Raw genomic sequence first — 24,748 nt, forward strand, 5'->3', positions numbered from 1 at the left:
CCCTGTCCCCAGAAAGTTCACCTTAAAAAAAATTTAAAAAAATAATAAAAAGAAGAACCCCAACCACTCACCAGTAGTGGAAATAGGCCAGTGCCACCCTGCAGTAACAAAACCAGCCAGCTCTGCCCAGAGCAGGAGCCGCAGCGAGCGAGAGTGCAGACACAAGAGGCCAGACCACAGTTCCCCGATGAAACATTTCGGTCTCGGGCTGTCAGGCTTGTAATCATTTCTTAGAATTATGAAAGGCACCTTGACCCCAGGCCTTTCACAACTGGTTTTAAAGTGCCTGATAAAAGGCCCAGCAGAGGTGAATGAGCCCTTTTACCAGGGACCCACAAGGGGCTCTGGCCTCATGAATTAACTGCAGCTTTATGGGGATGGATGGATGGACAGGCAGCGGATTAGCAGAGCGTGGCTGGTTAACAGACCCAGATAACACACAAGATAACAGGGTGGGGAGAAGAAGCACTTAAGGAAGATTTAGTGACAGCTGCTTGACACTGAACCATTCACACTGCAAACGGGGAGTCCCTATTCCTCTGAGCCATCAGAGGAACGTTACTATATCCTGGAAGGAGAGGAAGGAAGAGAGAGAAGGAGACTCAAACCTCAATCCTGCCACCTTTCCTACCAGTAAGAGGTGCAACGTTAAAAGCTCTCGTGTCTTATGACAATCCAGGTACTGACTGGCACAGACTCGCAGCCAGGAGTTAGTCAAAATCCAATATGGGACTGACATGTGCTAGACTTGGAGCAAAATCCTCTCCCTCCACCCACTCTTTCCCCATTTGGAGAACAGGAACATTTCTGTCCTCCTCCCCTTCTCTCCACAGCCTCTGTAGGGACTTTGAGATTTAGTGCTTTTAAAATGTTTTGTGGCGAAAGCAGACAGCAAAGAGCTGTGCCTGCCTCCACATCTCTAAGCACTATTCCCCCCACGCCATCAAATCTCTTTGGAATAACTTACACAGTCAATGTTATCCGACATATTCAGGATGATGTAGTTTTTCCCCGCAAGGTTGCTCCAGTCTTTGCAGATCACCTGGGGAGACAAGACATAAAGACAGCTGGGTTTGGGCAGCGAATGCAGCTCTCCTGCTGAAAGCATGGGGTACACAAGGGGCAGGAGCACGGGGCTGTGCCATACCCCAGAGAAGCGCTTCTCAAAGGAACTAACTGTCCCCTAACTCTCTGCACTAAGGAGGAAACACTATTTCAGTGCTAGCACATGGGGCAGGGACAAGGTGCTGTGCCAGCTTGCCACAGCCCAGCTTACCTTCCACCTGTACCTGGACTCCAGGAGGACTCAGATACTCAGCAGAACGCTCTCCAGCCTGCAGCCTTATCCTGTATGCGATCAGGACTTAACACAAAACCTAACTAGGAGCCTGTGTGGTCCTTAAACTGGCAAGACAGGGCAGCACTTTGCAGGCAGGATCGGACGCACAGAGGGGCTAAGTCACTTGCTCAGGGTGCCGAGCACCGCGGGGCAGAAAGCAAAATTAAAAGCGTTCCCTGGTACTTTCTCACCAGCCAGCTCCTGCTACCTATCTTCCCTTAACCAGCTGCCAGTTTGCTGGATTCAGGAACCGCAGTTCACCTCATGCTTCCTCTCCCACGGGCTCTCCTAGGCCGACATCCTCACAGATCTGTCTACCCTGCTCCACCTGCTCTGCATCTGGTCCCTGCAGGCAGCAGCAGCAGCAAAAATAGCACTTCCTTCTCACTCCCTTTCCAGAAATCCTTGGGGCCGTTTTTGTCCTGACACTTCCAATAATGCAGGCTGAAGAAACAAGGAGCTTTTGCTGCTGTGCATGCCCCAGAGGGCAGGTGTTTATTAGAAGCAGGATTCTGTGCAGCAGTTTGCTGGGGAAGATGTTAGGGGGCAGGGCTTTCACCAAGGATGATGGATACCCTTACGAAGTGCTGTGAAAAGCATCCTCCAAAATTAAGTTTTGGCTGGGTGAACAGGAGAAGCTACTTCTATCAGTCAGACTTCACGGCGTGGGTAAGGTTAAGGGGTTAAACACCCCCCCCCACAGGAAGAACTACACAAATATCTCCACTGCAGCCTCGCACCCACTCCCTGCTCCCAGTGCTACCTGTGCTGAGTCCCAGGGCAGCTCTGTTGGCAGCATGGCCACGCGGGCGTCCCCAGCCTGGGGTGACAAGCTCCTCTCTGCTGCCACAGTTTCAGTGGCTGACTCTGTGTCATTCCAAATGGGATCCAGCGCAGGCTCATCAACCCTGTCCCACGGAGACGCAGAAGAAGTGGGGTGCTGCTCACTGCCAGAAGGAGTCTGGGTGCCTGGGGAGCTGCCTCCAGGAGAGGGTGTCCCCACAAGCGTTTCCATGGTCTGCTCCATTTCAGTTAGCGCTGTGGGCTCCAGCATCTCCCACCCCACCGTGGTCTCTGAGACCTCCTCTCTGGCTGAATGCTCTTCCCCACCAGCCTCTACCGTGGTCTCTGCAAGCTCTGCTCCTGTGGTAGTCACAGTCAGCTCCGAATCTGCTCCCCCAGCAGCCCATGTGTCCCCAGCTGTCACCTCAAAGGGCTCTTCTGAAATACTGGGAGACCTCGCAGCAGTAGTAGTAGAAAAAATAGAGGACACAGGCAGAAGACCTGGTCCCATGCTGCTCCCAAGGTCTAAGCCTGGAGGAACAGAGTCCTCTTCTTGCCCTCCTATGGCTGCCTCGGTCACAACACCTGGCCTGGCGGAGGCTGTGGAAAACAGAAGGGAGAAGGAGTCCTCTTGGCCCACTGCTTCAGAAGATGCAACCTCTGGCCCAGAGGTCTGGAGGCTCTCCATTCCTCCTCTTGAGTGGTCTATAGGGAGCAGCCCCTCCTCTTCCTCCAGCGTGCTGGAGAAAGGCATGTGCAAGTCAGGCTCGACAAATTCTGCTGGCGGCTGGACAGTGGCTGTTTCCCAGTTGTCTTTCACCTGTGTCCCATTCCCTTTCAGCAGAGCCTTCTGAGATGCAGCAGGAAAGCTGTAATCTAAAAAGAGATTCAAAAGACTTCATGTCACATCCCAAGTAACCATGAACTCTGAAAGGCAGAGACCTGGCCCCATTATACCTGTCTAGCCACGGATGGGGTCAAATGGCAGAGACCCTCTAAGAGCAGGTAGCCTGCCACTGAAAAGAACAATCCCATCTGACAAGTGCAGCGCAACCTTCTGCACTTCCCCAGCTCCCTGTCCCATCCCAGCAAACCCACTTTCCCTAGGGATAATTCACATGTTCATTCCCCCCGCTTCTTTCTGTCCTGAAGATGTTTTCACAGACTTGCTAGCCAGGAGATTTGCAAATAACAGCTTTGATACCTGGCATCTCCAAGGTGAGGTTATGAGTGTTAAGAATTAAGCTGGGACCTGGGGATTAATTTCACATGGGATTCAGAAAGATACTGGGTGGTAACAGCAGTCAGCCACAAGCTAAATGGGAAATACTAGGGAAGAGAAACAACAGCACAGCAAACCAAATCCTACTCCCTGGCACGCCCAAGTAATACCACCACACATGAATCAACTTGGGCATCTTTGAAATGCAGAACTTCACTTTGCACAGCACTTCACAGCAGAAAAGTCATCCCACAAACATCTGCATTATGAGTTTTCCATGTCATTAAGGAACAGATTTGCTGCAGGGAAACAGAAGCCAGCAACAGGAGCCAAATCCAACTCCCCTCCCTCCGACTTCAACCCTGGTTGTTCCATGGCTCTGACCACAAATGCATGTGATGTTGCTAGACAAATGCAGATGTTGAAGGAGAAAGATGCATCTCACAAATGTAAGGTGAGAGCAGGCAGTGGCTTCTTCTGGAAGCCCAGCAAGGAGCTGGGATCCCAGGATAAGGAGAGTATCCGTAAGACCAGACACGTTAGGCTCAGAGTGGCAGGCATAAATCCACTAGGCATAAATCAACCTTCAGCTTTCTTGAGAAATTGCCTGTACCCGAGGAGCTTCGTTTCAGGAGTTTGCATCCCAATTAACTCCCTTTCTCCCCACAACGAGCACGGCACATATTCTGACTGAGAAAGGGAAGAAAGAGGATCCCTCCACCGCCAGAAATGAGCACCCTGCCCTGTCTATGGTTGCTGTTATTAAGTGACTGTCTGAAATCCCCAAGGTCCCCATCCCCTCTCCTGCCTGCCAAGGCAGATGCTCCACTGAGCGCAGTAGGCAGCAGCTGTCTGGATGCTTTACAGAGGGGACCTGCACAAGGAATCTCCGTGCATCCCTGACTCCAGTCCATCGCTCGCTGCTGCCAGAGCGGGTGTGAGCTCCCAGGCAGGGAGGGCCGTGTCAGCAAACACATCCATTGCCTCGGATATTCCCTGGCAACCAGGACTGCCCATGCTGCTCCTGCATGCTCCTCCCCATCCCTCCTGAGCGGAGACCCACGCTGCTCCCTCCACCCTGAGCAGGAGGTGCAAAGATGCTCCTGTTCAGCTGGCAAGTGGCTTCCCTAAGCCACAGCTCATTCCCTTCATGCTGTCAGCAGCTCCCTCCAGACGCTGCCCAAAGATGAGCATGATCCAGCTGCTGACCTTCAGGGTCGTGATGTGGTGACTGTCTCCCAGTTCTGGCTGCAAACAGGCCACTGAGATCTACCGACCGCCGCAGGCAGAAGCAATGACCGCTCTACCCAAAGACCCTGAGGATTAAAAGATTACTGCTACTCAACAGCCTACTGGGTGATGCTCCCACAGAGGCCACGGAGGCCAGTAAGAGCAATCAGCAGCAGCACAGACAAACAAAAAAACCCTCCCCTCCATTGCCTGGCACTGGTCTTCCCAAAGGCCCTTACCAACAGCTACACGTCCCTCTGTCTGCAGACACAGTCACTGCCTTGCTAGATGGACGCTTAACAGCAGAGCAGGCACAGACCATGGGATTGAGGACATTAGGTCAGGACCCTCTTCAGACAGATGGTGAAGGTTTAGTGCATCTCCCAGGGCTCTGCTGCTCCTCCTGCTGCAGGGACACTCAGGATTTGCACCAAAAACACTAACCTCAGCAGGAACCCTGCCTGCCCTGACGTGCTGTGAGTGAAAAGTGAAGGTTTCGCCCCTTAAAACAAGGCCCTGTCAGATGAGATGCTATTTTCAAGGATCAGTGATCCAATCTGCCATCTCCTTTGCCTAAAGACACTCTCAGCTATTCCCAACTCCTCTGCACCTCCTCTCTTCCCTCACCCTCTTCCCACCTGGAGGAGAGCAAGAACTGGCAGATGGACACAGCAGAAAAACAAACCGGGAAAACGCAGTGTGAGGTTTGCCCCACGGGAGCTAGAAATGCTCCTGACCTATCAGCTCTCCTTTGAAAGTCACACATTCGACCTTTCCTTAAGGTGCTCTGTCACAGGTTAGCTAGCTCCCATGGGGGAAAGCCCCACGTGCTGCAGCCACGCCGCCTTTCCACCGAGAAGATCTAAGGACGCCGGAGAGAACGCCACTTCTGCCATCTCTCCAGGGCGATGGATGCTCAGGGACAACCCACGCCACCCTCTCCCAGCAGGCTTCTGTCTCACAAGGCAGCCAAAGACTGAAACCTGAGCTGCTTCTCTGGGCCAACAAACCAACAAGGCAGAAGCAGACACAGGAATCCTCGCGCTCACTGCTAACTGAGTCAACATCCCCGCTCGTCACCAGTCTCTCCACTATCCTGCATGCTAAGCTGGGAGCACCCTTCTCCTATCTGGTTCATAAGACCCCACTGATTACAACCTCAACTCCCCTCAACTCTTGTGAGGGCTGTTTTTCAGATTCGCATGGAGAACAATAAAACTCGAGGCACTTTGGTCAGTTGTGCTGGTTTGTGCTCCTTAAAACAAGGAGCTCTCCATACAACCCAGTTCCCAAAGGGGTTCAATCACTTTCCAGGTTCAGAGGTTCAGGGATGGTGAGTCAGTCCTTCCTTCCAGACTTTCCAGCTAGACACTTAGTTCCTGGAATCACCTCCTACTGTCTCACTACCAAGGGCGTCTGTCCACTTCTCAAGATCAGCTCTCTTTAAGGCACTCATATTTTCTTTTGGTTTACACCTCTCTTCTATGATTTGAAGGAGTTTTTGCACCCTGTCCACCTCCTTGGTGTGATCCCAGCCACTAAGCTGGTCCCAGCATCTCTTCCCAAGGCTCCTTCCAGACAAGCTGGTTTCCGTCACTCATCTGTGTAACACAGAGCTAAGAGCTTTCCCCCTAGGAGCTTCCCTGGCTACGCCAGGGGAGGTTTAGGTTAGATAATTAGGAAAAACTTCTTCACTGAGAGGGTGGTCAAGCATTGGAACAGGCTGCCCAGGGAAGTGGTTGAGTCTCCATCCCTGGAGGTATTTAAAGAACGGATAGATACGGTGCTCGAAGACATGGTATAGATGGACTTGGCAGTGCTGGGTGAACGGCTGGACTCGATGATCTTAAGGGTCTTTTCCAACCTTGATGATTCTATGATTGGAAGAGTCTTCTCAGCATCTCCCTTGATTCCCCTTCGCCCCAGCCCTAAGGGGACTCAAAGAGCATCTCCCACTTTTAGTGGCTCCTTCCAACAGTCAGCTAGCAGTTCCCCTTCAGCAAGTGGTCTTCTAGACCCTCCAACCCCCTGGCGCACCTGGCTGTCCTCTCCCTTCAGCAGACCCTCTACGCCTGGCTCCCACACCCTGCGCACGTGGAAGTGCACCCACAGACCTTCCCACCTACTATCCATTCCCATCCCCACCAGCTTTTGTAGAGAGAAACAGCAACCACAGAACAGAGAGGCCAGACAAAGGGGACCTGTGCTCCCGCTGCAGAAGTGGGGCAGTTTTCTGCTAAGGAGACAGGTATTATGGAGCTGGCTGCAATGCCAGATCCATCAGTCTGGTTTATCAGCTCGTCAAACTTCAGTGAGGAAGCAGAGCGCTGCCAAAGAGAAGGGTGCCTGGGAAGGGAGGAGGTAGCCACTGCACAGATCATCAGCTCCCTCCCTGCCAGCGTCTGCTCTGTAAGTCTCCCACCAAGACCAGCAGTAGGTTGGAGCACAAGAGGAACTCGTGGCCACACGCAGAGGTTGCATGTGCCGCGTACCCCTTCCAGCCACAAAGAAAGGCAGCCAAGCCACAGTGGAGCCAGCCTGATCACAGAGAGGGACAGCTCAGGAGAACTGCCCACCGGAGCCACGAAACTGCCTCAGCATCTCTCGCCAAACAGCCCAGCAGGGATAGGCCTGATGAGCATAGCAGGCAGCCACAGCTCCACGTCATGTCCTCTCCCAGAGCTTCTCAGTCACACCGTCCCCTTGGGAGTCTGGTTCACCGATATGAAATTCCACACCTCCACCTCACCTCCTTGCCACCACATCCTTAGCTACACCCCTTAATGCTTTCCATCAGCAGTGATATTACTCACATGGCAACATCCAGCCGTCTTCACCTCCCCCAACCCCCTCCAGCTTTTATCTTCCAAGCTCTCTTGCAAAGACCCTCCGGCACTATTTTCTGAAGAACCCATCTTGCACAGCCCTCCTGCCACTCCAAGGCCTGCCCTCTGCATCTCCCAGCAGACCTAGGTCTGGGTGGCACAGATTCATTTCCTTCACCCGGGGAGATGATTTGCCCTGGGAGAGGTGAACATGAGCCCCAAACCTCTGCAAGAGCCACCATTTAGGCGATGTCCTGCTTCCTCTGCAGTCAGTACCAAAACTTCCCTGACACCAGACGGGCTAACGCTTGGCACTGTGCCAAAGCACGGTTCCCCTGCCAGACATTTAATTCATGACATTTCTGCTTCTCCTTCATTCAGAAGAGCTGGTCTCAGTTACTGCCCTACAAGGTTCCCCAGCCTGTATTTGCCACTATGAGCTGTTTAAAGCAACTGTGACAGCTCAGAAAAAGGGTGACCCTCATTGTTTTTAGTACACATAACCTGACCATAAGGTCTTTATTGGATTAAACTGGAAGATCATGTTAACCAGTGATTGAATTACTGATAACTAGAAGGCACTGCAATAAAGACAAGAACACTCCTGGGCTCCCACCACAACACCACAGCCTGAGAGCACCGCTCACACTGAAGCACCTCCCAGCTTCGGGAAGCGCAAGGTGCACTCTATTCGCTGCTTAAAATCCAGCCAGGTCTGAGGTGGCATCTGCTCGCCGTTTTGCAATATAGAGCAGTGAGGCTTACTGCAAAAAGGCATACTCCAGCTGATTGAAACTGCAGGGGGATTTCAAAGAGGCAAAATGCAATTACTGGTGCTGGAATTGAGCCAGTTGGGGCTAATAGCCTAATCTTCCAGAAGAGCTAGCCAAAGAAGTTACTATCTGTGACTCGAAGACAAGTCCACAGGCACAAAAGAGATCATAATTAAACAAGAGACCCAGGGTAGCGAAGTGGTTAGGTCTCATTATGTTTGGCATTTGCTTCAGGTAGCGACTGGGCACCAAGTGCTACAGCTCTTCCCAAAGAGCCCCATGCCTTTTTCCTGCTCAGCGTCTGAACTGCAGCAAGGCCAGAATAAGCCACCCTCACCCAGAGTCGGTCAGGGATAGCTGCAGCAGAATAACACTGTGCACAGAGAAAACCTCTTTGTCACAGGTCAGCCCTTGCCAGCCACGTCTTGGTCGAGATGGCTGGTCCCAAGATAGATCACCTAACGTGTCGGTGTACGCTAAACCAGGGCACAAACAAGAGGCATCCCGGGAGCTGAGCTCAGGGAGGGGGCTGCTCAGCGCAAAGCTGCTTATGTAGACAGTCCTGACCAGGTGCTTCATTTCATTAATGCTTGGGTTGAAGATGGTATTAAGAACTGCAGATTTGCTGTCAGTCTGGATGAAGAGGCAGCAGATTTCTGTAAGGCTGAGAGATCCTGGGATCTCTCTGGCCAGAGGCAAGCAATTCATCACAGAAGGAAGTGAATCTCGCTATCAGAGTTGGGGATGGAAGATATTTTATCCCATTAGCTGGTCAGAAAACTTATTTTTCTTTGACTACAGTCCTCCTAACTTGTCTGTCCTGTTATCCCTCATCCTAGCTCTCCTGGGAATCCCTTCTGCTAATTACTATGAATAATTAAAAGATTACAATTTCCGCCCCGCCGCCTCCCAAAGCGCCACATGCCATCCTAGTGAATCACCAACCTATAAGACTAGATTTGATAGCTCCCAGCAGAGTCATGCCTTGGTCTTCAAAGGCACAACCTTGGAGCTAAAAGAGCAGATGCTGGCTGTAATGAAGCAAACTTCATGCCAGCCCACCATCACACTGGATGATGTGATGATGCACTCCAACCCTTGGAGGCTCAGCTGTTGGGCAGCGGAGGAGAGGGACTAAATGCCTTCATTCATCAGACATTCACAAGTCTTGCATCAGTTTTTGGGAGCCCACACTTCCCAGCAATTAATGATTAGGCTGCCTCAACCTAGAGCCTTCGCTGGAAGGGGAACACTTGGGGCAGTGCGCTCGCACTGAGCCAAACACCGAGAGGTGCAAACCGGGGAGCACTCCAGGATGGATACACCACCATATAACTCCGTCACTAAAAATCAGGGACTCAAAGGCACCTGCAGCCCTAATGACTCCCATCTTCTAGCCCTAAAGCTAGAAGAGATGTGGCATCTGTTGCCCAGGAAATCCAGCGTGACAGTAGGAAACATGGGGGATTGGAAGCCTCCAGGCGAAACAAGATGGGGAAGGTGGGAAGAAGGGAAAGGAGGACAAGAAGGGCCAGATGCAAGTCCCTGCAGGTCCACTCTACCTTCAGGGTTGATCTGTGGCTCAGGCCAATTTGATACCAAAGATGAAACAAAGCAGCCAAACCCAAACTACAACCCGAGAAGCTTCTGGGTTCCCTGGAAGCCTGAAGGCAGGGGGATGCAAAAGTAACACGTTCACAGCTCCAGTGACTTGCCTCTTGGCTGAAGGATGAGTCACACACGGCTTCTTTCCATAAGGATATGGCATCCACATTCCCACCAGACCTAATCCATCTCTTCCAGATGCAGCTCCACTGGGTAGCACCCGTGCACAGGTTAGCACACATGCAAGCGTGCACTTCTGTGCACACTCAGACAGAACGAGACAAATCTCAGGGTCCTTCCACAGGCTGGTGCTCACTGATGTCAATACAGATTTACTGTTCCGTAGCATAAATCAGCAAAAGCACATTATTCACGAGAACCAGAGCCCCAGGCTGAGCTGTGCTCTGCCAGTGGGAGTTTGTTCTCACTTTCTAATGGCCTAACAGGTGGCCCTAGATGCCACATGTTTTCCAGAAATATTTTTAAAGGATGTTCGAGTGCACTTAAAAAGAGCAGCAGCTGCAGATTGTTATTACTTTTTATCTCTTGCAGCCTCAAAGTCACACAAAGGCAGAGGAGTGTGTCCCCCCAGCCTTCAGAAGGACTAAAAAAAAAAAAAAAACAAAAAAAAAGAGAGATGACTAATACAGCTTTGAAATCTCAGATCTGGCCTATCCGCAACAAGACCACCAGTGCCAGGCCCAATATCTTTACATCAAACTCAGAAAAAAAACCAGCACAGATCTCCATTCATAGCAGGGAATTTTCTCTCTCCAGTAGTATAACAATCCTGGTTTGTGCCTTGATTGATACAGGGTCTCAAATCTGTGCCTGGGACAGAGCTACCAACTTTGCTGGGCTACACTTCACTGTCGTTCGGAGAGAAATCCCACATAAGGAAAACTTATACCGCAAACTTTTTTTTTCTTAAACAGCAGCTGTTTGAAACTGCTTAATGGATTTATACGTTGAAAATTACCTAACAGATGTCATCACACAGTTCCACAAGGTATCACATGGCATCTGTCACACATGCAGCACGTAAGACCCGTTGGTTGTGTGCATCTCTCCTGCACAGGCTTTGCATGACAGGAGAAGGCTGCCCAATTTAGGGATGCTATTACAATATCCTTTATTGTAAAATGACACACAGCAGGTTTCTAATTAAATTTTAAGTAGAAATGTGCTCCCAGCTCTTGAATAATTCAAACTGTTCTATTAACCAAGGTTCTGAAATGCCACCGAGACACGAGCTCTGGACGCAGCAACGGCCAGGGGAAAAAACAGCGCTTGGAAGCACAGAAGTGGTTAGCTGGGCAGCGGATAGGGCAGCGTACGCGTAAAGGACAGCTGAAAGAGCACATCTGCTCACGGAGGAAAGCACTGCAGGCAAGAACGGAAGGAGAGAGGAGCGTGTTCTGCATACAAATGGGGCGAGGCACGTGCAAGAGGCGAGGCTGGGTTCGGTACCCAGTGCATCTCGCTCTCAATGCACAAGCACATGCTGTTCTCCAAGTCACGTCCAGATCTATCAGTACATGCAGGTGCCTGCTGGCACACAAATAAAAGCGCCGCTGAGCGCGCTGCCAGCGCGAGAGCAGCTAAGCCAGAGCATGTCCCAAGGATGCGCCGGTGGGAACGCACACCACCCGCCCCGAGCATCGCTGCGGAGGCAGCATCTGCACAGCTTCCCCATGGCCAGGCCTGCAAGTGCCCCGGGGGCCACACGAGCCGCAGGGCAGCAAGAGCACGGCCAGATGAGTTTAGCAGCAATGTTAGCAAGCAAAGGGCTTTGGAGACCTAAGCTGGGACGGCCCTTGCCCCGCGTAGCGTGCACTGTGCCCCAGCGAGCAGCCTGAGCCAGAGCACTGCGGCAGCCCTCAGCCCTGTGTGAGCACAGGTCTTTTTTAAGGGCACAGAAATAGGAGTGAAGATAAAACAAGACTTGTGCTTTCTAATTGCAGACCTCAGTCAGACCTGCTGAGAGGGAGGCAGCGATAGCTGATAAGGGAGGAGGGATAAGGCTGAAGCCTGGCCCCTGCGTAACGCTTAATACATGCCCCACATGACACTTAAGAGCAGGAGCATGTGAAATAATCTCCTAAGCTACTGGAAACCCTGCAACGCTCCTTCTCCTTCCTCCCATCCCTCTCCCTGAGGGTGTCTCAAAGCCAATGAGGGGCTCAGGGGGAGACCACTGAGGGGACCCAGTGGTCTCAAAAACCACTCCACAGAGGAAAGCAAGCTCAAACGCTAACAAAACTCATTTTGGCCGTGACTCCCCAGAAAGGAGGCAGCACAGGGTAGGCAACAGGACAGCAGCCCAAGGGAGAAAACCTGCTGTCTTCCCTCAGGCCAAATCCCCACTGAAGTCACAAAGTGAGGAATCCAGAATTTGGCCCAGGGAACCCAGCTTTGACTCAAACCTCAAGACGGCCTTGATCTCTGAGCCAGGGTCTTGAGACCTTTAGGCTGTGCTTAACTGACAGCAACAGAAAGAAGGGAGAAAGAAGAAGGCATAAAAGGGGGAAGGAGAGAGAGAAAGAAGGGTACAAGGCAATGGGAAACTAGGTGGAAGCAACACTTTTCCCAGCTCATAGCAGCTCAGGAATAAAGGCTCAGCTGTAACTTGGTTTCTAAAGCCTGTGCTTGCTCAGGGTTCACTGGGGACACATCAGGCACTGAGGTGAGAAAATAGAGCTGACGTTTAATCTCAGGCCCTCTTAGCGAGAGTTGTGTCAAAGCAGGAAGGCAGATCCCTGCATCCTTCCACCTCCCCAGAGTCCCTGCAGAGCAGGGAGGACGAATGGGGTAAAATTAACCTACCTGTTGCCGGTCCCAAGTCCAGGCTGGAGTCGTTGAGCTCTCCCCCATCTTCCCAGAAGTACTGCGGGGGCTGTAAGATCTTGGACTCCTCATTCTCCTCGCTGGCAAAGCCCGATCCTGGGGCAGCATGCAGAGAGCCAGGGGCAAGATCAGGCTCCGCAGTCTCCGGGCTGGTTTGCTCGTGGGAATTCATGGCCTCCAGGTGGGACATCATGGCAAATTCCAGCAGTGAAGTTGACGTGAGGCCATCAGTGGTTGGCTCCGAGGAGGAGGCAAGGCAGAGGCACAACGTCCCTGTATAATGACAGTAAACCCATATCAGAGAGAGGACTGACACCCACGGGGCTTGTCCTCTCCTTGCAGCCTGCTCCTACCAAACCAACCTGCTGCGCACACCCGCCTTCGGGGTGACCTGCCCCGAAGATGGGCTGTGCTCTCAGCTGATGAGGAAAACCAGGGTATTTTGGGAAACATCCACAACCACGCAGAGGAGCATTCACATCCAGAAGGAGTCGGTGCCAAGCAGCCACCCAGCCTGGGGCACCTCTCTTCAACGGGGCAGGGATGGTTCACCCTCTCTGAGGTTTTTTTGCCTCTTTGAAAGGACGGGGTGCCTTGTTCATCACCCATCCTGGAGAGGAGGTGGAGCGTCTTATACTTAAGCCATGACATTCTGGCCCTGTGAAATCAATTACAGTTTCCTATCCAGCTGTCACCCAGGCAAGATTTCGCCCTAGTGCTCCTGATCTGAAGCTATATTATAGGCAGGGGGACTGATTTAAACCAAAATTATTTACATCACCAATATTAATCATGTTTTAAATCAGTAGGCTGGAAATCTATTTTTAAGTCATTGATTTGAACTTCATTTTGCATTCACATTTTCTGTTTTCATAAGGAAGGGCTGACTGGCACAGGTAAGAATTAAAATGTACCCACAGCAAACAGCTACCTAATGCTAAGGAGGGAGGCAGGTTGCATTTTACACTTTTCTTTCAACAATTATATCCTTGTTATTTCCATTTTATCTATTAGAAGGTTTGACTGACACTTCTTGATTCCTAGATGAGACTTTAATTGTGATTTGTGTCAAGGTACATTCACATGCATATTGAACTTCAATCAAAATGCAAGAAAACACCACCTGGAACTTGGCTTTATTCAGCCGATAAATACCATGATAAATATGGAGACATAAGGAAAAAATGAGATTACCAAAACATGTTTTACATTTAAAACAGTTTTGTTAAGCAAGCAAAGTAACTAATTTGGGTGAACTGAACCAATTGCTTCCTAGCCCTCTGTTCTTCAGCACATTAAAACTAGAAGATCTCATCCTCTCACAGCTGATTTTTATTCATAGATCAGAAGAAAAAAGGACAAGTTTTCCCGCTCTCTCAGCTCCTACTCAGTTTCTCAATTCTTAATGAACTAGTCACTGAACTGAACTAATTGAATAAGCTGAAAATGAAGACTAATTTGGTATTTTTCTTTGATAACCGATTTTCTAGACAAGAGAAATGCAGCAGATCTAATCCATCTGGACTCCAGTAAAATATCTGATACAGTGCCTCATGTAGAATTACAAGAAGACACCCATTAGCAGGAAAACTGTAAGGCAACTATAAGGCACTGGCTATACGAAAAATGACAGAGGTTTGTGCTGGAGGGAGGCTATTAGTGGAATTCCTCAAGGTCTGTCCTTGGATCTGCTGTTCTTTAATATTTTCCTAAGTGACCTTGGAACAAAAATTAGGAACATGATAATCAAATTAGCCAAGGACACAAAGCAAGGAGACATCCTCACTGCACAGAAAGACTGTAGGTACAGCTAGGTGATCTTGAGAATGGAAATAACAGAAATATTATGAAAAGAAATAGCACAAAGTGATAAGTCACCACCTGGAGAACTAGCACCAGACATTCCTGATACAAGATAGGAAACCATCCATTAGAAATGTCTTAAGAGGAGAAACTCCTGTATTAGAAACAGCTCTGAGATATCACTAGAATGCAGATGCGATAATGCTTGCACAGTCCTGAAGTATTAAAAATAGAGAGATTTTACAAAGCACTGCTGAGACATCACCTGGATGCTGCACGCAGATCTGGATACATGTGGCCTGAAATGATTTAAGCAGAGCTGAACTGCCTTCAGGCAAGGGCACAGAGTAGGCGACCTCCCGAGGTTCCTTCCCACCACTATGTCCTATGACTCCACGTCCCAGAAGGACAAATTCCAATCAGGGCAAGTGCCAAGATGAGCTGTGGGGCAATGGCAGATGGATTGGCCCTGGTGCTTGCACTGAAAACACTGGCTTGTTAGCACAAAAAGTTTAGGAGCTGCTGCTCACTTGCCAGGCTGATTACCAAACCTGTCCTGGGAACGCTGGAAGCCAGAAATGCATTTCTCAAGCCTTCTGCCTCCTCTGACCCTCTCCACCTTCCTCCACTATTCTTTGAACTGAGCAAAATCCAATATTGGTTACTCTTTCCCATATACGCTTGGGCCAGGCTTCAGCACTTCTCAGTCTCGTTTATTTTATTCTATTGATCCAAGGCAAGATCAGCCGAGGCCAGCGCAGCAACAAAAAGGGAACGGCAACAGAAGCAGAGTATCAAAGGGGAAGGAAGCTACTGCAGCATCACGGAGCCAACCAAAGCACCTCTGGGCATCCCTGGGGATGGGCCGGCTCCCTCTGAGCTGTGCACGCAGAGTGAATTCCACGGCTGGAAATGAGAGTTTGCACGTCTCTTGTGTGGAAGCATGGATCCGGAGAGACCTGGCCAGGTCAGCCCCCGTGCCGATTCAGAGGTGCTCACCAGGCTCCAACGTGATGGTGCCTGGCCTGGGGTTCCCTGGGCTGGCACAAGACACCTGCATCACTAACGGCGAGTGCTGCTGAGCCCCGTGCAGCCCAGCGGAGAGAGCACTTGTCTTGAGGAGCTTACAGCTTAAGCAAACATGACAGAGAGCAGCAAGGGAGAGAAAGGGAACATTATTCTCAAAGTTATCCATAAAAGGGGAGCAGAAGGATGGGATGTGACCACGGCAGGTCCAAGGCCACATGGAGAATCTGGTGTAGCTGGGACTGCAACTGGCTGCCTGGATCCTACATCAGCTCTTTATCCACCCCAACGCCTCAGTTTCCCTGACTCCCATTAGCAGAGACGTGGCTGATGTGGCGCCCTGGATTTCCAGCCAGGCTACAATACATGTCCTGGGTCTCCCAGCCAGCTAGGTGAAGCCTCAAAATGTAACTGCGCCAGCTCCAAAGACTGGCTTAAGCCTGTTTCCATCATCTGGGCTGCCTCCAGAGCTCAGCCGCAGCCAGTCCCACCACCTCTACAACAGACAGCTCGTGGCAGGTGAACCCGAGCACCCACAGAGCTAATCCCATCCATGTGGGAAGCTCAGATCCCAGGAGTTTGTTTACCCTCATTTAACTCTGAAGTGTTTACCCAGTTAAAACCCCCTAAGCTGCATTATCTTGTTCACTGGGAAGCTTTGCTCTCCTCAGCCCAAGATAAAACTACACCACCTCATCCCTAAGAATGAGTCATTAATAGACACAGCCTGAGCAAGCCAGGTTTCGCCTGGGGTGGATTTGGAGTAGGACAACGTCTTGGGGCCTGATCCAACGGCACGGGATGCAGAGGCTGGCCTGGGGGAACCCTCCGTGCCAGCACCAGCCCGAACGCCACAGGGCTCATGGCACCATTGCGTACAAATGGGTACCTCTCCAGACAGCATCCTGGCACCACTTCACACCTTTTGCACCAGCAGCAAAAACCCAAAGGCTTGGGGTACCAAACAGCAGACCCAAGATTTGCCACCTTCCCCCTCTCTTCCAAGCATCTCATAAAGGAGCTCAATGCAGCTGTCAACTCCAAGGCAAAGAAAGAATCAAAGCACGAGCTGAGCTGGAAGGCAGGGGAGCACAGCCGAGAGACGAAATCTAACGCCCCAGACACCAGTGGCTAGCCATTTTCCTCCTAGGATGGGGAACAGGGATTAGACAACTTCTATCAGCCATCAGCCTCCCAATTTTGTATTCTAAAAGGCAGATCAAGCGATAGGAATAAAGAAACACAAACGAATAAAGCCCTGTGACTGTAGATGGGAGGGAGCAGGGAACGGAGCCAGGGCTCGCCAGCTGCTTCAATGGGGCGTTTGTCTCTCATTTCTATTTTTGCAGCACCTCTGCGTAACCTGGAGGAGATGAGGCTCTGCATGCTAAAGAGGGCAGCCAGCCTTCGGGGAAACGGCAGGGCTGCGAGCACGGGAGGGAAAACCCTCCCCGGATCAGACAGAGGAGGGGCGAGAAAGGAGAGAAAGTGGGAGAGGTAGGTGGAGGGGGGAGAGGGAACAAAGACAGAGAGCACCGAAACCAGCACGGGAGCTCCCGCGCCCGCTGCGAGCTCTCCAGCTGCTAGCACCCACAGCGGCGACACGTGGAGGTAACGCTGACCTTGCAAAAGATGCTTCACCTCTGCAAGGAGCAGAATGGGGCGATTTCAGCAACAGGGAATAATACTGCAGTGTTACCTTTCCAAGGCGAAAAGAGCCAGCCAGGAGGATACACAGATGAAATGAGTTTGCTAGTTGCTGACCCCACCGGCCCCTCAGAAAACGGTTCCAAGTCAAAGTGGCAAGGCTTGCTCCGTTCAGCTCAGCAGAGGATTCGATGCAACAGCCCCGGACAAGGCAGATGGGGGAGTTTTGCTCAACAGCAGAAAAAAAAAAATCTGAGGAAAGAACATCTGCCATCTCTCTCCCAAACTGCTGTGAGTAAGAGCAGTTTCACATTTCTAAGAGAACCCCAAAGTATTTTCTACATTAGCTGACCAAGAACCACTTTATCCCTTTGCCACAAGGCAAGCCACCTCTCTTACGGGACAGGGCAGCTATTTAAAAGCTCCCAACTGGCCTATTGAATAGGACTAGACGTGAAAGAGGAAATCAGTCATTTCTGTATCCAGCTGAAATGAGAAGAGGGATTTGGGGAGATGAAATGGAATCTGGCTGTGACTGTGTCAAACAGCCTTTTAAATTTTCTTGCTTTTTAATTAACAAGAAGCAAACCTCAATTTTCTCTCCAACAGAACACATAAACATCCCTTAAGATGTCATCGTGTCGGCTTGACCTGCAGAGGGGCTGGTGTGCCCTTCAGCATACCCAGCTGAAGGCTGGCTTTACCTCTCCTTCCTGGGGGCTGTGGCTGCAGCGCGCTGCCACGGCGGCAGGCCCAGCCTGCTGAAGGGAACGGCGCTCGCCTGCAGCACACGCTCCTGGAGCACACGCTCCGACTTACCTGCCTCTCACCACCAGAGCCTGCACACCACCACCCAAGCACAGCTACGCAGTGGGTACCACGGAGGGGGACGAGAGCATCTCGGTACTGCCAACGCAGCAGCTGCAACAATGTCCATCTGGCCCTGCTGCCGTTGACCTTCCTTTCAAGCCCACCCCAACCCAGGAGTTACCCAACAATGTTATTTTCTAGGAGGGCTGGGTCAGGAATGGGTCATTTACTGATAATCAGTTAGGACAGAAACACAATGACCAGATGAGGGAAGCATCTGCCAGGGACATTCCCTCCCCCAGACCACCGCGCCTGGAAAAGCCAAGGAGCAAGGCCCAAGGGCAGAGAGGAGAGAGGCCCCAGGGCAGAACAGCCAACGGCACAAACCACCTCCAGAACATAACAAAACACAGAGTAATTTAAATAATAAAAAAGGATCCCAACCACAGACAGTGGAAGAAGAAAGTGTTGTTCAGCTGAGGGATGTCCGAGCTGATTCCCCCATGCTCACCTGGAGCCTCTGCGCCCCAGACCCTCAATAGCTTGCACAGGGAAGCATACAGGATGACCGCGTATCAGACCAAGCCCTTTTGGCGCTAATTCAGAATTACGGGCCATACCCATGCTGGGACGCTCCACCTAAGAGACCTCTCCCAGTCCAGCTCCCGCACGGCCTCATTGCTGCTCTCCCACGCTGCACTAGACCACTTACAAACCCAGCCAGGTCCCTAATCTCTGAGATCATTTCCAATTAGGGCTTCAGAAAACAGGATCAGACTGCCATCCTCCTCTGGTACTGCCAGCAACCAGGTCCCTCTAAAACCATCCACCTTCCCATGGCACCAGTACATTTTAAAGCAATGGGAAAAGCACTCGGGTCTGCAGGGAGCACATACACCTACCAGCCTGCACCAACAAGAGGGACAAGGCACAACTGAAGAAGCCCTTGCAATGGGACTACTCTTTAGAAGGAGATCCTAGAGCACGCAGTAGCTGTGCCAGCACCTTTAAGCTCTTACAGATTTTACAGCTAGCATACTGAGAGAGCTCAAACACCAGGCTACAGGGTGTGCACGCCTGCACGTACTGAGTGGGCGCTACCTTGCAAAGGACTGCCAACGTTTGCTCCCTTGGCATTTCAGCAGAGAACATCTACAGCACGCAGACCCAGGTACGTCCATGGGAAACGGCAAGGCACCGCCAGAAGATGCACCTGCTTTTGCAGATAATTGCAGATGTGCCCTTTGTCAGCACATGTGCAGCAGGGGCCTGGCCTCCAGGGGTGCCAGGCATCCTCCGCCCAGCGCTGAGAAGAGTCGGGTCTCCTGTCCTTACGATCAGTAACATCAGGACTGCTCTAAGCACCACCACCCATCTCCACAGAAGACACTCCATGCAAGCAGGTCACGGCAACTCGGACAACCCTGTCCTTCCCCCTTCGCTCAACCATTCATGCCAGGAGTCACAATCTTGCTTGGTTTCAGTTTCCCAGACTGTTTGCCTTCGCTCCCTCCCCAGATCGTCTGGTAGCCTTCCCACCTCCCTCCTCTGCTGCTGCAACGTCTGCTCTCCTCCACGCTTCTCGCTGTCGACAGTGGCAGTTCCCAGCCCGGGGCGGAGGAGATGCAGCCCCTGGGGAAACAGCATTGGGGAGACAGTTGTACACAGCAGAAGTGAATTTTCTTTCCTCAGTTACCTTTCATAGGCCTCCTCAAAGCAGCCCACAGGCCCCCAGGGGTTAACAGACCACAGGATGAAAGCCACCGATCTAAGAAAAACCACAGCCCACAGATTCCTTTGCCCTCTCACAGGCCCAAAACATTTCATCTGCCTGCTAAAAATCAACTCGCCAGGCCTGTGCTTCCTCTTCTCTCTCTGTCCCAACCTGGACCACGTACCCTGCAGCGCGTGGTCTGATTTCCAGCACACCAAATAAATGCTCGTGGCTGCTTCATCTTCAGAGCCTCCCTGCCCGGGCAGAACAAGCACTACCGCAGATGCAGGAGGGACTTCCCTCGAGACACAGTTGCCCGTCAAAATACAACAGAAGCCTTTTACATCCCAAAAGGTCTTTAAAACTCACTGGCACAACACTGAGCACAAAATGGTGACGCTCTGCTCCAGCCCCAGCAGCAGAGCAGCGACGACCACCCTGCCACACGCTGGCATGCCGTGCAGCAGCGTCACCCCAAGAGGCTCCGCTCTCCAACCAACCTCATTCACCCTAGGCAAAAAAGCTCACGCAAAGGTTTGGGAGTCCCAGGGCACACGTACGGGTCCTGACTGCCTTCACAGCACATCAGGCAGGGTAGGAAGAGCCGAGAGTGGTTGCCATTGTCATACAGAGGGAGGGCTGCAAAGCTGGCTTCTCAACAGTAAAAAAATTATCCCCAAAACAAGAACATACATCCAAACCCTGGTAACCACAATGGGGCTTAACCAGGCACGGGGACAGTGGGGGGGCTGACTTGAGCCCCAGCAGGGCGCATCTTCCTTGCCAGCATCCCTGGCCCTCTGAACAAACCAACGCACGTGTCTGCTTTGCCTCCGTGCGGGCTGCGCTCGCGTGGCTGACAAATAGCCTCTCTCCATTCTTTTGGGATTACGTGTTTCAATAGCCAGCGAGAACTGGAAGCAAGTTCACCCGACCGCCAGCTGCAGGCCGTGATGCACCTTCCCCACAGCCCCTCTGCCCCTGGCCCTGCAGCAGGGCTGCCGTTCCTGCTGCTGCTCACTCAGGTACCCACAAAATGCCGGAGCTTCTTCCCACACTGAGAGAGTGGAAAAAAAACTTTTGTGCGCTCTGATCTGCAGCTCGTCGCCGGCAGCTTCCCCTTGAGGGCTTAATGTAGTTATTTCTACCCCTGATGCCTATAATTAAATGAACATTTGCTTATGGCACTGAAGAGGCCAAGGAAAAACTGACTACAGGGAATTTTCATCCATCCTAATTTATACTCCCTCAGCTTGGGCTCGTTCACACGATGCTAACAAGGAATCTTCTAAGCAGGCAGAAGGGAAAAAAAAAAAAAAACAACTTAAATAGCCCCCATGCAGAGAAGCACCTGGGGAGACAACAAGAGGGAAGAGACCAATTCCTTCCCTTCTCCCCCTGCTTTTAACCACATCATTTTCCTACTTGCAAAAGCAAAGGGGCTCAGATACCCTGGAGCCTGGAGAGATGTTTCCACGCTCTGCCAGCGGACCTGTGCTGCCCAGCAGTCTGCTGGGACCCCAATGAGGCACAGGTCCCGTTTCAGCCCATCCCGCAGGTCTGCGGAGGCTCCCGACGCTGGGAGGCACGCTGCGGGAAGCGTGCCTTTCCCCCGGCTTTGAGGAATCTCGCTCGGTCCCTCCAGCTCTCCAGGTTTTAACTGTTCCTGTCCTACAGGACTGGAGGAGCAAGGTTGGAGGGCACTGAATTATTCCAGATTGGAATAGCTGAGCAAAACTACTAAGCAAAACAGGGCTTGCTTTATAAATTCCCAGCAGTCTGCATCTCCATTTCTGACCTCCCATCTAGGTAGGAGTCCAGAGATGCCTGGCCAACTGAGTCCAGCCCCTCAGAGCTGCCACAGCCCACCAGGATTACCAGTTTCACTGGATTAGGAACTGAGCTGTCCCTCAGAGCTGCCGCTCGCCTCCCACCCCTATGCCTCTCCCTGCTAGGACAGCAGGGAGGATCACAGGGAAAGCCAAGGACCCAAATCCTCCATATCATCACCAGCTGGACAGCAACACTAGAAAGTTTCCAGCAGCCTCAGCAGAATAGGAAGCACACCCTCCCCTCGGCACAGCAGCATCAGCCGGGGTCCTTTTGGCCGCCAGATTTTAAAACCACCACGAGGTCCGTCTCCTTCCTCCGCAGAGCAAACGTAGCTTTGAAGCGATGGGGATAGGGCCAACCCTCACCGGCACGGGAATACGGCAGTTCCCCCCATGCACCTTGCCCTCCTCTGTGGAGGAGGCAGAGGTCCAGCTGAATTTGGGGACACGGGTCTCCTGCTGAGACACAGCTAAAGGACCTCTGCCAGCCATGCCCGAGGTTTTCCCTAATGTGGACAACCTGCCTGGAGGAAGCCACAAAACTGGCTCCCTGCTCAGCTCTGGAAAGGCTTATTGCTTCTGTGCCACAGAGTATTGGCACAAAACCCCAACAGGTTTTCTGATCCATTTTGCTCTTTAAGCTCACTATTGTTTGCAAACCTAAATGGCTTTATCCCTTCTCTTTAGGGAGCCCCAGACGACAGGGGTGAGGCACTGTACATCCAGCTCACGGACAGAGCGGCTCCACAGATGACACATTCCCCCATGAACATTTTCGGGAGATTGGGGTAATAAGAGAGATGTGCCAGGGGGTTGGATGTCACCGTATCACAGCTCGGTCGTGCTGGAAGACAGCGACTGGTTGGGAAATCAGCCCTTCCCTCCCTGCCAGAATGACTCAAGACAAAGACTCCCCCACTCTTTAAACGTCCCCGTTCAAAACTCCTGTTCCACACCAACCAGATTTCTGTACAAAAGCGATGGGGGTAGGGAGGGAGAGGGCACTCTTAGCCTCACGGGTCTTTGGGGGGATCCCTTTGTTGAGAAATTTCCCCAGACTATTTAAAAATAGAAGCGGAGCCTTCATAACTATTCCGAGTATAATTATTCCTGCACTTAATTGCCTTTCCCTGGCACCCTACCTCTCCTCTACATTTCAAGAGGAGGCTCTTGGGGGAACGCGAAGCAATTTGTGGTTGCCCCTTCCTTTGTGCCAGTTTCGCGGTAGTTAGTAAAATTACCACGACGCCAGAAGAAGCCATCAATGCAAGCAAAGGCGGTTTTGGGGCAGCCCTGCCATAAGAGGGTCTACCCTGCCGAAGCACGGCGGTGGGCAGCACGCCCCGTCCGGGGCAGCGTCCATCACGCCCCGCACCGTGGCTGCGGGGTGCCCGCGGGGACCAGCGCCGTGTACCCCGGCTCCCAGGCAGGAGACCCCGGCTGAGCCCCCATCCCCGCTGGGTGAAACCCATGGGCATCCAGCCCCCGGCGCTGGGAGCCCGGGGGTCCCCTCTCACCCCCCGGGGGTCCCCTCTCACCCCCCGGGGGTCCCGGGGCAGAGACCGGCCACTCCAGAGGGCTCTGATGCCCGGGTCGGGGGCGGTACCCGGTACCCAGGCAGAGCTCCGGGGCGGGGGACGGGGACCCGACAGAGGCCCCGGTACCCGGGGGTCAACGGTGCTTGGGGAGGGGGGGGATGACGGAGACCTGCCTCCCGCAGAGCTCCCGCTGTCCCGGACCCATGGCGGGCCGCGGTTCCCCGGGGTTGTGGGGGGCAGACCCCCGGTGCCCGGGGCGCTCCGCCGCCCGGCGAGGGGACCGACACCCGCCCGCCGCCCAGCCCCGCCGCGGGGGGTCCCGGCGGCCGTCCCGCCCCAGCCCATGGGGATGGCGGCGCCCCGCGCCCCGCCAGCCTTCACTCACCGGCGGCCAGAAGCAGGAGCAACGCCGGGGCCCGGTGCAACGGCTGCATGGCGGCGGCCGCTGCCCTGCCGCGCCGCCTCTTCACGGGGAGCGGGGCCGCCCCGCCGCCCGCCGGGCTCTGCCCCTCGCCGCCGCGCCCGCCCGCCGCCCGGCCCCGCACTGCATCCCGCCGCCCGGCGCCGCCTCCTCCCGCCGCCGCTGCCCGCCGCTCCGGGGGCGGGGGAAGCGGCGGGGGGGGGGGTGGTCCTGACTGCCCGCCGGGTGCGCAGACGGAGCGGCCGGCGCGGAGGCGGGGCGCAGCCGGTGATTTGCACCTAATTTCTGGCTGCGGAGCCGCCGCCGCCGCCGCCGCCCCCCGGCCCGGCCCGGCCCGGCCGCCCCCGGTGCAGCGCCCGGGCTCGCCGCCGCCCCCGGGCGCCCCGCGGCGCCCACAACGAGTGCCGGCGGCGCGGCTGCATGCGCCGGCGGTGGGTGATCAGCCCCCGCGGCGGGAAGGCGGGAGCCGCCGAACCCCGCCGGGGACGCCCCCCTCCGCCGGGCGAAGCGGGGGCAGGAGCAAAGCCCCGGCGGGAAGGCGGGTCCCTGTCAGCCCAAACACCGGGGCCCTGGCAGGAACCCAGACCAAAGACCCTTCACATCCATCTTCTGACCTTTCCTCAGTTGCCCATGGCCCAGAGCCACTGCGCCTCCCTCACCCCTCAGCCACCGCCTCACTTCATAACCTGGAAAAGCTTCTCCCCCCGGGCAACTTCATTTCCCCACCTCCGGAGACCATCTGGTCCAACCCCCTGGTCAAGCAGGTTACCTATGACCAGTTGCCCAGGACCATGACCAGATGGCTTTTGAGTATCTCCAAGGTTGGAGACTCCACAGCCCCCCTGGGCAACCTGTGCCAGTGCTTGGTCATCCTCACAGTTAAAAAGTGTTCCCTGATGTTCAGAGGGAACCTTCTGTGTTTCAGTTTGTGCCCATTGCCTCTGGTCCTGTCACTGGGCACCACTGGAAAGAGCCTGGCTCCATCTTCTTTGCACCCTCCCTTCAGGTATTTATATCCCCCTTGAGCCTTCTCTTCTCTGGGCTAAAAAACAGTCCCAGCTCTCTCAGCCTTTTCTCATATGTGAGATGCTCCAGTCCCTTAATCATCTTTGTGGCCCTTCATTGGACTTCGTTGCCTTCTTTGCAGCAAAGGCACATGTCTGGCTCATGCTCATGTCTCAACTCAAAGGTTCATGGCTGCCTTGGTGTCCACCACGACCTCCAGGTCCTTTTCTGCTAAGCTGCTTTCCAGCTGGTTGGCCCCCAGCATATATCAGTGCATGAGGTTGTTCCTCCTCCCCAGGTGCAGCACTTTGAACGTCTTGTTGAACTG

The 24,748-nt window shown here is 53.2% G+C and overlaps 1 protein-coding gene across 1 annotated transcript in view; it reads right to left on the reverse strand.

Moving 5' to 3' along the window:
• PODXL2 (podocalyxin like 2) overlaps nucleotides 1–23,428 on the reverse strand; it is a gene marked incomplete at both ends in the record, with an annotated part of 29,643 nt that extends 6,215 nt beyond the window's left edge. Inside the window, 4 exons of the mRNA XM_082321516.1 lie at nucleotides 968–1,042; nucleotides 2,103–2,998; nucleotides 12,604–12,897; nucleotides 23,380–23,428. Of these exons, the coding sequence (XP_082177642.1) occupies nucleotides 968–1,042; nucleotides 2,103–2,998; nucleotides 12,604–12,897; nucleotides 23,380–23,428 (1,314 nt within the window). The remainder of the gene's footprint in view (nucleotides 1–967; nucleotides 1,043–2,102; nucleotides 2,999–12,603; nucleotides 12,898–23,379) is intronic.
• Between the last annotated feature and the right edge of the window lie 1,320 nt (nucleotides 23,429–24,748).

This window comes from Platalea leucorodia (genome assembly GCF_965183815.1).
Source record: "Platalea leucorodia genome assembly, chromosome: 9".
NCBI lineage: Eukaryota > Metazoa > Chordata > Aves > Pelecaniformes > Threskiornithidae > Platalea > Platalea leucorodia.